The 16027-nt window shown below is 36.8% G+C and overlaps 2 protein-coding genes across 2 annotated transcripts in view; both read left to right on the top strand.

The window, feature by feature from the left end:
• The first annotated feature begins 1680 nt into the window (after window positions 1-1680).
• LOC149565700 (transducin family protein / WD-40 repeat family protein) overlaps window positions 1681-16027 on the top strand; it is an 84196-nt gene continuing 69849 nt past the window's right edge. Inside the window, exon 1 of the mRNA XM_089819198.1 lies at window positions 1681-1857. Within this exon, the coding sequence (XP_089675324.1) occupies window positions 1832-1857 (26 nt within the window). The 5' untranslated portion in view covers window positions 1681-1831. The remainder of the gene's footprint in view (window positions 1858-16027) is intronic.
• On the top strand, window positions 7281-7894 carry LOC149565701 (uncharacterized). The gene is made up of 2 exons (XM_089819199.1): window positions 7281-7536; window positions 7622-7894. The coding sequence occupies exons 1-2, from the start codon at window positions 7392-7394 to the stop codon at window positions 7867-7869; spliced, it is 393 nt and encodes a 130-aa protein (XP_089675325.1). The 5' UTR covers window positions 7281-7391; the 3' UTR covers window positions 7870-7894.

Below are 16027 nucleotides of genomic sequence, written 5' to 3'. Positions count from 1 at the left end.
ATCCCCTCGTGATTTTTCACCCGAGTTGGATTTTCATGATACCAAAATCTCCGTGTCAATTTTGTGGATGTTTATGTGTTGAATGCTTCCATGTGTTGCTATTGCGTTATTCTTGTGATAAAGGTTTGAAGGTTGAAAAGTTGCTTAACCGGTTGATTATTGATTCCACCGCCCCTCTCAACAATCTAATCCCGTAGGACTAACAAATAAAACACCCAACAATCCTAAACTAGGCTTTGATATGTGCAATATGTCCTACTTTTAAGTGTTAACCCATAATTTGTGATATAGCAAAATGCCAAACAAGACCTATACAAAAGAAAGACATTCACTTGTGGGGGAAAAATATTTGGGATTATTCCTGCCAATAATACTTTCTCAAGTTACTTGTTGACCTTAGAACAATATCGTGCTTGGATTTTGATAAAGTTTTCTCTATTTACTTATCTCCATTCATGATTAGATTGAGAAGGGAAACAATGAATGTGTTCTTCCTTTGGACTGCCATTAGGCCATGGAACCAACAAAGTGTCTGGAGGCTTTGGAGATGCTTCAAAAGTTGAAGAGTTAATTAAAAGCAACACATTCACCCACATAGTGGTCAACATCGATCACATGGTCAACAAATGCGGTCACACCAAGAGACGAATGTAAACCACACAATATGATTATCAAACTTCATCTTTCCTCTAAGATTTTTCCAATTTAAAATGAAATAATTCTTAAATAAAATAATCTAGAATATCAATATTAATTATCCTAATTTTAATTTTCTAAAATATGATATAATAACTACAAATCAAATTAGAATTAGCCGATTACGATGCTTAAAAAATAATATTTAAAATAAAAATAATAACAACTACTAATCTGTGTGATATTAATATTAGGATTTAATTGTGTGATTTTGAGTCAAACTCATTGACCCATGTTTCATGAGTAGATAGATAGATAAAATTTTAATGTCCACGAGGCTAAAAATAGCCTATGGGATAGCAAGACAACTCAAGCAAACTTAAGTAGCACTATTCGCTTCTTGTGCAGGATGATGACGATTCCACCCAATTGCTCAATGTACTCTTTGTTGAATAGGTTATGCCAAGAATTGTCACATATAGTATCCAAAAATTTATCTCTACTACTCTTGTAGGCCTCACGTTCTAAAATAAAGTGTTGTTCAATTTCCACTTTCCCAGAATTGCAGAATCTACAAATTCTCTCTTCCCAAGTCTCCTTAGAATAAATGGAACACTTAGCACTCATTGGATCTAGGTGATGCTCACAGGGATGAAGCACCGAGACTTTTTGAAAGGTCACCCATCCCAATACTACTCCAGCCTAAGCGCGCTTAACTGCAGAGTTTCCTCCATAGTTAAACCTAAAGCTTGCAACTCCATTTGCAAAACCTTCACCAAGTGTTGTGCCTTATGAACCATTCATTAAAATAGCCCCTTAAGCTCATCAATTGATAAATAGAAGATAATTTCCACAGCAAGTCAAATTGTGATATTAATATCACGTTTTAACTATATGATTTTGAGTCAAACTCAACTACTAATCTACTAGCGAGAGGAAAATAGGATTGGGTAGTCTGTGTCAATAAATACACCTTTTCTGATTGATTCCAAAAAAAACAAATACTATACGTACATGTGCACCTTTCTGTACGGAATCCTAATCCAAAGGGATTTGGAAACGTAAAAGAATGGTTAAACTCGTGTCCACAGTGAGACTGATAAAGGGCAGGAATTTTTATTTTGGGCGGACTTTGTTGTGCGAGGAGGAGACCAGAAATTGCGAGTTTGAAGGTCTCGTGTCCAACTAGACTGGGATGGAGATTGCCACTTTGGAAGCCCGGTATGCGTTTATTTTCTGTTTTTTTAATTATGTTTGCTCTGTGTAGATACATTACAATTAAACAAAATATAGTTGAATCCCTGTATCGTTCCTGCAATAATTGAACTTCTTGTGTTGGGTTATAAATGAGAATGAGATTTACTTTATGGCTTTCTGTATTTGTAAATAAATGTCTTGTATATATTTCACGAAGGGTCTTCGGAGTTTCACGATAAAACAATGCTAGAATGATAAGCAAACTGTTTGGATTGGGCAGGCGCATTTTGGGCCTAGCTCAGGCCCCAAAATATTCAACTAAAGCTCGCAAATTAAATCGTTCAAAACTCAATGGAAATCACCCACATACTGATCAAATCACTAAATTCCAGTCTTCAGTGCTAGAAATCCTGTATTTCCCTTAGGTGCTGTTGTATGTCCGTAATTCAAATGTTGAATTTTGAAAAGGTTAGCTATGGAAATCATCTACGCGCTTACCAAAATCACTAAAATTAAATTCTCATTGCTGGCAATTCCACTTTTTCCTTAGATGGTGTTGCGTGCAGCATGACTGATGAAAGTAACTTAGATGTTGAATTGTGAGAGAGAGGGTTAGCTTGCCAGCATTACTTTTTTTTTTTTCCCTATTTGTAATATTTTTCGATCGGCGAAGCCTTCTTAGCATGGGCCTCAGACTCAGAGAGGAAGGAGCACTGATAATTTAGGTTTATTTTCACTTTATTTTTAGTGTTCAATTGATAATTGATGAATTCTTGTTAGTCAGGATGAATAAATTGTGAGTGTTGAGGACATTTGTAGTCTCAGAACTATGATTTAAAACACATTCATAGTTTTGCTGTTGCTGAATGCTCTTGCCTGTGATTTTATCCTCACCTTCAACTTTACTGAAGAGATGAGTTTGAACTCCATTCACTATTCACCCTTTTCTTTGTTTGAGATCCCCAGTTAAGTTATATGTATTTTTGCTAATCTTTATAAAAAAGTCAATGACTCAGGTCATTTGTCGTCGTTCTTTCTGAGATAATGAGATGTGGATAGAACACAGTTCTCTTAAAATTTGACCAATGTCATATGAAGGGGAGAATTTTCCTGGTAATTTCTGCAAGACTTTGGGAATTGAATGCATATCCACAGTATCCCTGTTTGTCGTAGGAAGATAGACATTGAATGATTGCAAAGGCTGGAAACAGGTTGGAGTTTTCACATGTCAATCAACATGATCCTCCATTACGTGTCATATGTGAAGTTTGATGTCAAATTCCAGTTGCGGTAGACTTTTGCTTGACATACGTTTGTAAGAAATGAATGACAGTGATGCTATCTTGAGCTTCAATTCTGTCCTCCAAACTAACAATTTCACTTTATGTAACTGATTGCCATTTTTGTTTTCACTACTCCCATTTCCTTTTGCTTGAACGCTATTGAGTCAAATAATATGTAATAATCACTATTTATCTTTCAAAATTCCTTCATTAACATATCTTTTTCAAAACTGGATGATATAATGTATGGACATGATAAAGGTAGGCACATTGTACTCATATCATGGGGACTTGTATTCGTTGACCTTAACATTGTACCAAATCCTCATTTACTAAAAACCACTCGCCTTCATTATTTGGAGAGATCAAGACTTTTGAGAACAAGCTCCAAACACTATTTCTTGTGTTGCATCACTTGTCCTGTGCATTGAACTTCGAATACGGTAGAGAATTCTTAGCTGTGTTTTCTGGGTAGATTGTGTTACAATTTTTGCATCAATTGATGCAAAAATTGTAACACAATCTACCTAGAAAACACAGCTAAGAATTCTAATGGATTGTGGAAAACTACTATCTACAATGGTAGAGAATGTCATATTGCTCACCATAGCCGATCACATTCACACAAGAGGTGCACATCTCATAACTGTGACATAGCATGAGATCACATTTCTTCCTAGGCCTTTTATTACTAAATCTAGTTGTTTGTGCTTGTTTGCATGTTTAAATGGTTTTTCGTTTTGTATGCTCATGGACCGCAACTCGAGCCATTGAGTAATTCTGTTTTAAACATATTGTCAAAACATTGGCACTTCACGTACATATTGCAGGGTGTCCTCACTAGGCATGGAGGTCGACCATGGAATTAGGTGATTGCAACCTGCATACAATCATTGGAACACAACACACATTTTTGGATGTTAAGATGTATTTGGATTGCTTCATTTACTCAAATCTTTCGAGACTTCATTGCAAAATCCATTTTGTGCGGATTCAATCTACATTTTATTTCATTTCTTTCCTTGAGATGACTGCGACACTTTGTCAAACAACTTAGATGTGATGCTCGTGATCCCAGATTTGAATATGTTATTGTTTTGATTTGTGGTAGTGACAGCCCTTGAAAGCAACTTCAATGGATCATCCCTTGAAAACAACTTCAATGGATCCATCTGATGCAAGTAGAAAGCACTTTGGCAAGGTAAGATCACAGACAACTATGGTAAGCCAAGGACAGGGATTGTTCCAATATCTTTCTAAGGTTCAGACAAGCAAGTAGTCCCTATATAGGTTCCAAATAGCCCACTTAACACATCCAACTCACCCCTAGCTGCAATCAATTCCCAAACTTCTCCAAACCCCCAATTGACTCTTCACCTTCCAAGGCAACCACACAAGTATTTCCTATGATCTTTTATTACCAACTCCCCAAGAGCATTCCAAAGGCTTCAAACATCCCATACCACTCTGTATCAACCAATTTTTGGGTTACAAGTAATAGGACAAAGATCGACAATGAGAAAATGCAAAACAGGCCTAAAAGAGACCTAAAACAATTAGGCCTCCTAATTGATTTTTTGGGCTATACCTCTAAATCTTCCCAAAACATCCTGGGAACCAAATAGACTTTCAAATACCCATTACATAGTTCTACAAGATTCTTGAGAATTAGGGCTCCAAGTCCCTTCTATTGCACTGAATCACAAAACACTAGGTTTAAGGCCTAAAAATAAGGATGCTCGTTGTTTCAGGGGTCTAAGACAATAACCACTTGTCAAATCTCAGAGTCTATAGTATGAACACTCCATATATGCTCCTAAGAAGCTATCATAGTGAACCAACACCACTTCCATTTTTTGCAACATTCTGCTACTATACCCTAGCTAGTGACATACCCTAAATCCCTAGCTTAAATGACAAAGCCTGGTATGATCTTGGTGTGAGTCAAAGTTTTTGAGTGCAGATACCTAGAATACAGTGGAGAACCTCCCATTTCACCCTAGCACTCCATAGTTACAGAGGTTCAAGGTGAGAGACAACCCATTTGAACTAAGCCTAAACATTAATCCTACTATTTGTTGGAAAAATGTGTAACGCTCCCCTTGGAATTTGTGACAAGAGCTTAACTACCTCCTGTGTACTATAAGTTGAGTGGTTGTATCGGGCATTGATAGATCGGTTTTTTGGTGCAACGACAATCACACTTTAACAAGTGGTATGAGAGCTTGGTCATAGGTTTGAATCCTCAGATCCTCAAGTAACGTTGAAGGGGAGATTGTTGGAAAAATGTTTAGTGCTCCCCTTGGGATTCGTGACAAGGGCTTAACCACCTCCTATGTACTAAAAGTTGAGTAGTTGTATTGGGGATTGATAGATAGGTCTTTTAGTGCAACGACATCCCCACTCTAACATTATCACAGTGGAAGCTAAATTTGACTAGTATTTAGGGAATTCACTAAACCATAGTAACGAGAATCGCCCAAAAATCGCCTGAATCGGCGATTCTGCGACCCGATTCATCTTGCACGATTTTTTTTGAATCGTGAATCGGTATTGCCAATTTCTGGGCCATGAATCGCTTGAATCGTCAATTCATGCGATTCATGTAAAAATCGCCAAAATCGCCTTAAAAAATCGGCTATGAATCGCCCGCGGCATGTAAAAAGGGAAGTTGAAATTTAAAAAAAAATCACTTGTTTTTTTCATTTTGTTTTTGACCTATTCTCTTTGTTATAACCCTAAAGGGCCTTCTATTTGTGAAGCATGAGTAGAAGAGAGGAAAAGTGAGAGAGAAGAAGAGAAAAAAAAAAGCCATAGGTTTCCAACCGGCAAGAAGGAGGAGCACCAAAGAGATCAGCAGGCCATTTGGAGAGCCCATCAATTGCTTTGGGAGCATTAAGGAGCCAATATCAACACTCCTCAACTCATTTGCAAGAGGTAAGTGCTTTTTTTTTTCTTGCATGTTAGTGTATTATGCATTTTTTGTTAAATTTTTAGTGTATTATGCGTTTTTTGTTAAATTTCTATAGTTTTCAAGAATTTTAGTGTAAATCTTGAATGCTCTTTATTTTTACTAAGTTGCAAGCTAGGGTTTGTTGTTTTCTAATTTTTATTAGCTTCAAACTTTGATATTTTACATAAAATTTTTTATTGCAGCAGCCTTTGCTCTCATTTTTCGCAAATTCCAATGGGTAAAAAAGATAAATGTTGGAAATATAATGAAGAGTTTCCTGGAAGAACCAAATATCAAACAAAATGCATGTTTTGTAAAGAAAAAATAACTTCCGAGGGTATTTATAGATTGAAATTCCACATTGCTGCTATACCTGGACATGATGTTACAGTTTGCACTCACCAAACTCCTGAGGCAAAACGCACTTGCTTAATGGCATTAGAAAAAATTGAAAAAGACAAAGCAAATAGGAAAATGCAAGTTGAAGGGTTAAGGGGTATTGGCTCCCATGTTCCCGCATCCGCAGCCGCATCCACATCTGCATCTGCATCAGCTTCCGCATCCGTAGGTTGTGTTGGAGAGGGTTCTTCTAGGCCTCATTTTTATCCTAGTTTTTCTGCTCGTGCTAGTGCTAGTGCTAGTCGGTCACATACTGAGACGGAGTCCCACACCAACCTATTGCAGCCTAGAGTGCGGAAAAACAGAATGGATAGTTACTTTGTGCCCCGCATTACTCCTGGTTCCCAACCCACGCTTGAGGGCATGGGTTTGAACAAGGAGATTTACGATGCTGCCAGAAAGGAGATATGCAAATTTTGTTACTTTTGCAACATTCCATTTATTGCAGCCAGGTAATTGATTCTTTTTTCTTTGTTTTCTTTAAAGCTAAAATTAAAAGTAAAAGTAAAACTTTAATTATATCTACTTGTTTTATAATTTGAGTCTTTGACATCCAAACTTTTATTTGTGACAGTGCTCCTTATTGGCAGAATATGATAGATGCGGTTGCTATTTGTGGTCCGGGGTTTAAAGCCCCAACTGAGGCTGAGTTGAGCGGATACCTCCTGGATGAGATGGTAGAGGACATGAGGGTTGACCTCGAGGAGAACCGAAAGGAATGGATTGCAAAGGGTTGCACCATCATGACTGATGGTTGGACTGATAGGAGGAATAGAACACTCCTCAATTTTCTTGTATCCTGTGGAGGCGATTGATCATTCTATTTTCCTACATACATTGTAAATTTTGATTTGTTGAATGCTAATTCGTTAATGATCCATTTAATATTATAATTCATTGTTTTGTTACTTGTAGGATATACCATGTTCATAAAATCCATTGATGCTTCCGCACATGTTAAAAATGCCACATATTTATGTGAGGCTATTGAGGAAGTTATAGCAGAGGTGGGAGAACAAAATGTGATCCAGGTGGTGACGGATAATGCAGCAAATTATGTTGCAGCAGGTAAACTTTTAACTTTGCAAGTTTTGAAAATAAATTTATTTGAATTTTGAAATTTGAGTTTCTAATTGACTTAAAATTGTTGTAGGTAAACTTTTGATGGAGAGGCACCCCACCATATTTTGGTCCCCTTGTGCGGCACACTGCATTGACCTCATGTTGGAGAAAATTGGCAAACTTGAGTTTGTCAAGTCATGTGTGGAAAGGGCAAAAAATATATGCAAATTCATTTATAATCATGCATTTGTCCTTAGCACAATGAGGAAGTACACAAAAGGCAAGGAGTTAGCTCGCCCAGGTATCACGAGGTTTGCCTTGAATTTCATCACCTTGTAGTCCTTGTTGACATCAAGGGATGGATTGAGGAGCATGTTTGTTGGGCAGGAGTGGATTTGCTCTTCCTATGCTATGACCACTGTAGGGTTAGATGTGGCGGATTGCATATTTGATGAGGATGGTTTTTGGAAACCCGCTAGAGAAATCCTTAAGGTAAATTTATTGCAATTTAACATTTAGTATTTTTCTTTTACTTTAAGTTATATTAATTTATATTTAAGTTTTGACTCAAATTTTTTGTTTTACTTTATATGTAGGTCACTGAGCCCCTTGTGGCTTTGCTACGAACTGCTGATGGGGAGAAGCCCTCTACGGGCTACATTTATGAGGGCATGGATAGGGCCAAGGAGGCCATCAGAGCCCAATATGCAGGAGTGCAGGAGAGGTATGGCCCTGTTTGGGACATCATTGATAGGAGATGGCAGAATCAACTCCATCGACCCATCCACACAGCAGCTTACTATCTGAATCCGGCATTTCGTTTCCGTCCTGAGTTCAAGGCGGATGCGAAGGTTCTCACTGGCTTATACACAGTGATTCAGAGATTGAGTAGCGATGAAAATAGCGCTGCTGCGATTGTTGAGCTAGACCAGTTCAACAATAAGGAGGGGCCACTTTTCTCTGGCAGGATGGCCATAAATGCTCAGACAACACTACAGCCAGGTAAAAATTAAATAATATATTCAATGTTCATGAATCTAGATTCTAAACTTAAAGTTGATTATATAATGCATTAATTTTAGAGTTTTAATTTGTAAATGAGACTAATTGTTTTTGTTTTTTTCTTATTTCAGATAGATGGTGGCAAATGTTTGGGGCCACAACCCCAAACCTTCAAAAAATTGCCATCCGCATTCTAAGTCAGCCGAGCAGCGCTTCTGGATGTGAGCGCAGTTGGTCCATGTTCGAGCACATCCACTCGAAGAGGAGAAACAGGTTGACAGTGCAGAGGTTGAATGATCTTGTCTTTGTTCATTACAACCTTCGTCTTAGGATTAGACAGATTTTGGGCGCTGACTCCTCTCCGATCATTCTAGAGGAGATTGATCCAGAATCAGAGTGGATCACAGAGACCGTGGACCCAGTCTTCACTGAGGAAGACCGCGCGTGGGTTGACCAGGTGGATGTAGAGGCTGAGGCTGTGGCTAGGGTAGAGGAGGCAGCTAGAGCATGTTCAGGCATTGGTAGACGCACACGCGCACGCACAGACGTAGGCCCTAGCGACGTTATTCATGAGCCCATTGCCGATGCAGGGGACATGGCTCGGCTGTCCTCTAGGACCTACCTTACACGCCTTTCTCATAGGCAAACTGGATACTCAGAGGCTGAGGTTGAGGCTGTAGCAGAGCTAGAGGATGATGAGGCTTGAGCTGGAGCCTTGTTTTTATATTTTGTTTACACTGTATAGATATTGATAGTGATACTGAATCACTGATAGACATATGTTTCAAACTTTCATGGATCTTCATCTTAGATTTATACATACATTTATGATTTGATGTCTTATAGATCTTCATGATTTCATCTTACTGATTCTATGATTTGAATCATTATGATCATTTGATTTTTATTTACTTCAGCTAGCATACAATTTACATTTTAGTACATAATGATAACATAGTTACGTATGTGATGGATTTTATGTTTCATGTTTATGTATGTTAGATTCTATTTGATGATGTTATAGTGTTTTTAAGTTATATTCAATAAAGGGTGCATGAAATAAGTCTTAAATTGTTAAAATCTTTACATTTAAAGGGTTTTTTCAAATTTGCCGATTCATCGCCGATTCACCGGCGATTCACCCCCGATTCACGATTCAATTTGGCCATGCCGATTCCGATACGATTTCGATTCACGTTACTATGCACTAAACCAAGAGCAAGATAATGTTAGTCTATGCTAAATGCAATGCAAAACATCCTCATTCACATCTCAACAACGACAAGCAAGAAAATAGATAATTGTGCTGGTGAATAGTGAACTTATAGTTGACATAACAGATTTCCACCAAAGTGTTATTCCAAGTTTTTATTAACCCCTTCAAAATTGCTTCATCCCATTCAAATATATGTGGAAAGTGTCCTTTCACCTTCTATGAAGGCTTCCCCACAAGGAAACAAGAGGTTACTATTCACCTTTATCAGTTTGCAAGAAAATGCAACTTTTGCAATGTTGCACATTTTGCAACATTTGTGTATTATTCCAACCTAACCAAGTAAAGAGCCATCCAACCAAGATCTAGTGGTTATAAACATCCACCATAAATTATATAACATGTCCAAATTTGATGAAGATTTGCCCTTTGCCTACCATTGACCCAGTTTGACCAAGTGGCTAACATAGTCTTATTGGGACAAAAACATACTCAAATGACTCCAAACCAAAATGAACTAATTCCAATACATGAGATGACATCCTATGATTGACAATCACTCCAAAATTGAGGGAATTGATGAGAAATAGCCATTGTTGCTCCTGCATCATACCCCCCTTGACTTCGAAACTCAAGTCCCTTGAAGAGTGACTCCATGTTTGAGTATATCAGCCTCTAACATGCAAACAAATTCAGTATCTAGGAGTCCTTGCAATTTCACTAAATGTTCTTTATAGGTGCCCCTTCTTGTCTTTCTTACTGTTGTCCTAATGCAAGTAACAGTACGAAACTTTTTCAACTTTGTTTCGTTCTTCTCTGAGTTAGTTTGTTATATAATTGTTTAGTATTGATCAACCAATCGATTCCAATTAATATAATGAATCATTTTACTGGAGGCTTTCGTCAAGTCTTTTTAGTTACTCTATTTTTCGAGCTTATGCTTGATTTTTGAAGCATTCAACGTCCTTTTTATTGTTTTTGAGTGTGTTTGTTGGCTTTTGGTTTTCCCTTCGATTCAGTATATCTTAGGTATTAATCGAAGTTGGCAATCAAAATATATGATCGGTTAGGTGCCCAAAAAGTGGACCTTTTAGGTGCAACTGCACGAATTAAAAATATCATGCTATATTTTTAAGTTGACATTCACTTTTTGAAAAATATAACATGAATTCATTTTATGTTATGTTTTTAAGTTACTTTATCATTTCAATTTTTCACTTAAAGTAACTATAGTGCACTTTATGTTATATTTTTAAGTTGAGTGCTTTTTGATTTTTTAGTTAAGTGACTATATTATCTATATAGTCTGATTTAATTTTTAAGTTTTAAATCAAATGCTCTACTAAATATTACTTTTAAAATGATATTTGCACATTATATTAACTATATAGTGTAAATATTATATATGTCCCAGTTGAGTAACATTTGTTAAAAAATTAAATTTACACATGCTTAGTTCATCACTTAAGTTGTGCAAACATGTCTACAAGCACATTTTAATTCAAAATATGTCACTGCACCAAAAAGGTGCAATTTTGAATGGGAATGCATGTAAATGCACAAAACACATGTAATTGCATATGTTTTAAAACATGCAATCACACCAAAAAAGTGAGACATGTATATTGCAAAAACATGCAATGACACCAAAAAGACATGTTTTGCCTTGGAGAGCAATTGCAAAACATGTCATTGCACTGAAAAGGTGTGTTTTACCTTGGATGCATATTTTAAAACATGTCATGACAACAAAAATGTGTGTTTTGCCTTATGGAGGTCATTTTTGAAAATTTAAAAAAGTGTAATTGCACCAAAAATATGCATTTTGCTTATAAGACATGCATTTGCATCTTGAAAACCTGTTTTTGAACTAGACACATGTTTTTAAAACATGTCAATGTACCTCTAAAGTGTGTTTGAACTTGTTGACATATGTCATTGCATTCTAAGAACCTGTTTTTGCATTCCAAGGGCAGCAAAACGTCCATGTTTATGGCTTCCAAGAACATTTTTTTGATGAATTTGCCTAGATTTGTTCATGAAATGTCTTAAGATCTCTTCCTCAAGGGGCGTTTTTGCATTTCCATGCATTCTCCTTGCAAAAACGGTGGATTCCTTGTAAATAACGATGCATTTTATGGCAGATTGAAGCCACGTTTTTAAACCAAAATTGTCCATTATTGGGTGATTTTGATCACGTTTTATCTATGAAAGAGCCATTTTGGAGTTTCCATACATATTCTTGCTATTAGAAAGCATGTTTTTGTATTCCAATGCTAAAAGTGCATCTGGGGCAGATTTGAAACACGTTTTTGACTAAAAACGTCCCAATAACTTGCATTCATTGAAAAATGTTGGAGTTGGGAGAGATTCTAGGGCATGTTTTGGGCATTCTCATCCAAAAACACCTCATTGGATGCTCATTTTAAATTCCTTATTGAAAGATTGAAAAGGTCCAAGTTTGTTTGAGAATTTGTCAAAGTTGGAACTTCATTCCCTTCATTTTTGACATTTTAATCTTCAAGTAAGTGGACATTTTCCTTTTGCTAATTAATTCATGCTTATCTTGCTGATTTGATGCATGTTTTAGCTTGATGCTTCACATTTGTTGATATAGATGCTATAAAAAGTGTATTTTCTCTTTAAAAATGATGAAAAGTATCATTTTTATACTTTTGGTTTTTTCCCGAATTCCAAATTTGAGTTTGTATGTTGAGGTATCTTGCTTGTTGACATGTTTGAAGGTACGCGTTTCTTTTGTGTTTGTTTTCTTTGCTTGCTTGTTTTCTTGATTTTCTTCATTTGAAAGAAGTTGCGAGTTCTTTCCCAAGAACTTGATCACGTATCATTTGATTCCATCTTCCATCAACGAATGCAAGTGCATCTTTTCATTCCACCTCCCTCATTACATGCAAAGGCACATTGCATCATATCATTTCGTATCCGCCATTACACTTCATGAGCAATTATATGTAATTTCCCATTTCATTTCACAACACATTAGATCTCATCTTTTGCATGCAATTACATGTAAACTCACTTTTCATCTACATTTACATGCAGTCTCGCTTCTCATTCCTTATTGCATGTCACATATACATGTAATTCACTTTTCGTGCATTTGCATCTTAAAAACCCGTTTTTGACTTAAAGTCACTTTTTAAAAGTCAAAAGTTTTCATTTGCATGCATTCCCATGCATTCCATTTTCATGTCTTAAAAGCATATTCATAAACGTTCACTTCCACCTCATATTTTCATCCTCACAAGCCGTACTCCAACCTTCACCTATGCACTTTGTCTCTTTTCAAGATCATCACGTTAGATCATTGAAGTATCTAATCCATTCTCCGAACCTTTTTTGTTGATCGAGAATTGATGTTTTTATGGAAGCCATATCCTTTGATGATGTGTTCACATTTTGGAATTTTCATGTTGCAATACAAGCACAAGGGATGCCCTCATCTGCAAGATCGAAAGGCAAAATAAAATATCAATATGATAAAGAGTTGGCTAACGCAACTCCATCCCTGGTTACATCTATTCTTGATAGTGTTTTAGATATAGAGATCGGGCATGTAGATATGACCGATTTCTTGCGACAGATAGAAGCTCCCACTAGTCATGAAATGAAATGCATTGAAAGAAGTAATATTCATTTGGTGTCTTCTTTTCCTATGGCTGCTTTGGAATTGGAATTTGTTCTTGAATGTGCAAAGTGTTTCAGTCTAAAGTCAAAAACCATTAAGGATGTTGATGGTAATGTTATTATAAGCCTTGATCCTGAGGTTATTGAGCAGATTTTCAAAGTACTGCAGAGGGTAGAGTGTGTGGATTTGACCAAAGAGACATCTTTGGAGATATGGGATGTGAATAAGGGAAATTATCAGAAGTATGTTAATCTATATTGGTTGGACTCCAAGAGAAACAACCTCTCAAGATGGCCAAAAACCATTCACAGATCTAGTTTCAAGTCGGAATACAAAGACCTAATTATCCTTCTTAGTAGGATATGTGGTCTCAAGGATTCTAATGATTTTGAACCATGGATGTATAAGTTCATTTTCCAAATCATTGATAATAAGGAACATACCTTTTGGGGAGAACTTATCAGCACTGCACTTTGTGAGTAGTTGCTCAATGTAGGAACATCAACACCATTCTACATGAATTCCTATCTTGTCTATATTGCTGCTGCTATGGGATCTTTTTCTGGGCTTTCAACCAAAGGAGATCGTCTTCAAATTCTAGTTTGGGAATACTATGATCAAATTACTTTCACTAATAGTAAATGCCATTATAGAAGAGTTCATGATGCTTTCTTTGGGCATTTTCGGTGTTTATTTGATAAGCAGTTGTCTGTCAAAAGGGTGTCAGATTGGGCTTGGGACAAGGTTAATCGGTATAGTTGCATCTTTATCCAGTTTCCAACTTTTACCTATTTGAGGGTTGGGTATTTCACAGGAGAACCATATACCTTACCTAGGTATGCTACCAACAGGATCATTTTAATGGAATTAACCAGACAACTCATGGAGGTTCAATCTGATCAACATGCTCTACATAGACCAGGTTTTGGTATTTCTTCTGCCAAGCCCTTGGTGATTGGTCATTACATGATAAATTTTGTACACAAAGCAAAGGCCATGGAAGTAGAACTTCAGTTGGTTACATTGAAGAAGTTCAAAGCCATATTTGGTTTTGATTACAAAGAGATGAATTCAAAAATTAAGAGAGCATTTACTCATGTCCATCGTATAGAAGATAGTTGGATTGATATGCAGACGGAGTTGGATATAATGAAAAGGGACTGCTGCAGGTTGACTTTGCAGCAGATCATTGAACTTAATATGCTCAAGATCCCATCTGATTTTTAAGTTGAAGATGATGGTAATATTCTTGATCTAGAATATCATCAGGCTGGTTTAGCTAAACGATGCCCTTTCCCTATTTAATGATGGCAAAAAGAAGGTACATCTATCCTTGATAGATTTGAATCCATTATGGCAAATATCAACAAGTGGTTGAAAATCAAAGGTCCTAAAAGGGTCAATCCAAAGTTGGGTTTGGATTGTGGAAGTTTTGGTCCTCTTGGAAGAAAGTCGCAATTAGAAATTGCCGGTAAAGATGGAGCATCTTCTTCTGATATAAAAAAATCCCTCAAATTCAAATTAAAAGGTGGCAAGGGATTTAAATCATCTCAAACCCCTGAACAAGTTCATGAGTCAGAAGAAGAATCTGAGGAGGAAGTTGATGAAGAAGATGAGGAGGATGAGCAAATTTGTTAGTGTTGTGACATGGGTATGTTTGAGATTGAAATCCATTTCCTATTCTACTATCCGATCTACTATGAGATTCGAGGGAGGTTCCATTGCTTATTCAGAGAGTGCAGGTCCCTATCCTTCTTCAGGTATGATGATCAACGATGCCTTGCGCTCTCTCTCGAGGAGGCCTTCTGTCTTCGAGATCTCACTCTTCTGGAGTTTCCCCCTCTGGATCTATGTCCCTCTATCAACTTATCACTTCCTTCTTCACTCCGGTTACCTCTTCTAGAGGAACCAAGCGGTCGTGGAGCCAGTCCACTTCTACTCACATTAGATCGGCGAGACCACACAAAGATCATACACACGCGCCATTAGTGGCATCAGCTCTCCTTTCTTCGGCGATAGGTTCAGACTTCTTTGCACCCAGATAGTTATCCTTCGGTTTTGAGCTACTTTTCGACGACTACGAACCACTTGGTGTTTTGCAATTTCGTAGTCTCTCTTGTATAGTGTGTTTCTCTTTTTTTTGCTTCCTGCTTTGTTGGTTTCCTTTTTCTTAGACACACTATTTGGTGGTCCTGCTGCCTTTTGGCCTCTGTTTGTACTTTCAGTTCCTTAGGCGCGTTTGTGGTCTCTTGCTAGACATAAATATTTTATCTTATCTATCTTGACACCTTGAGAGAATATGTAGAGACCTTGATTCTATGGTTGAGAAAAGTTTCTTCTCCATTGATCAAGAATATTATGAAAAGAACCTTAATGGCTCCCAATTTAAAACTTGATGCACAACAAATTGATTTAATATAACTCTCTAATTTGTGGTTATTTTGGTTCACATATTTGTTCCTTGGTTTTTTTGAAATTTATGAACTAACATAACATAAATTGCAAAGCATAAACTCTCTTGAAATTGACTTGCCAAATAAATTAAAATTTAAAATGGACAGGTATGCATAAAATCAAAATACAATTCTTAAACAGCAAATTGAACCTGAACTGATTATGTGAAGTAACGTCTA

Source organism: Cupressus sempervirens, chromosome 3, assembly GCF_028749045.1.
Source record: "Cupressus sempervirens isolate cs-2001-9-10 chromosome 3, ASM2874904v1, whole genome shotgun sequence".
Taxonomy (NCBI): Eukaryota; Viridiplantae; Streptophyta; class Pinopsida; order Cupressales; family Cupressaceae; genus Cupressus; species Cupressus sempervirens.
Note: the sequence above shows the minus strand (reverse complement) of the source record. Positions and strands in the feature narration are given on the sequence as shown.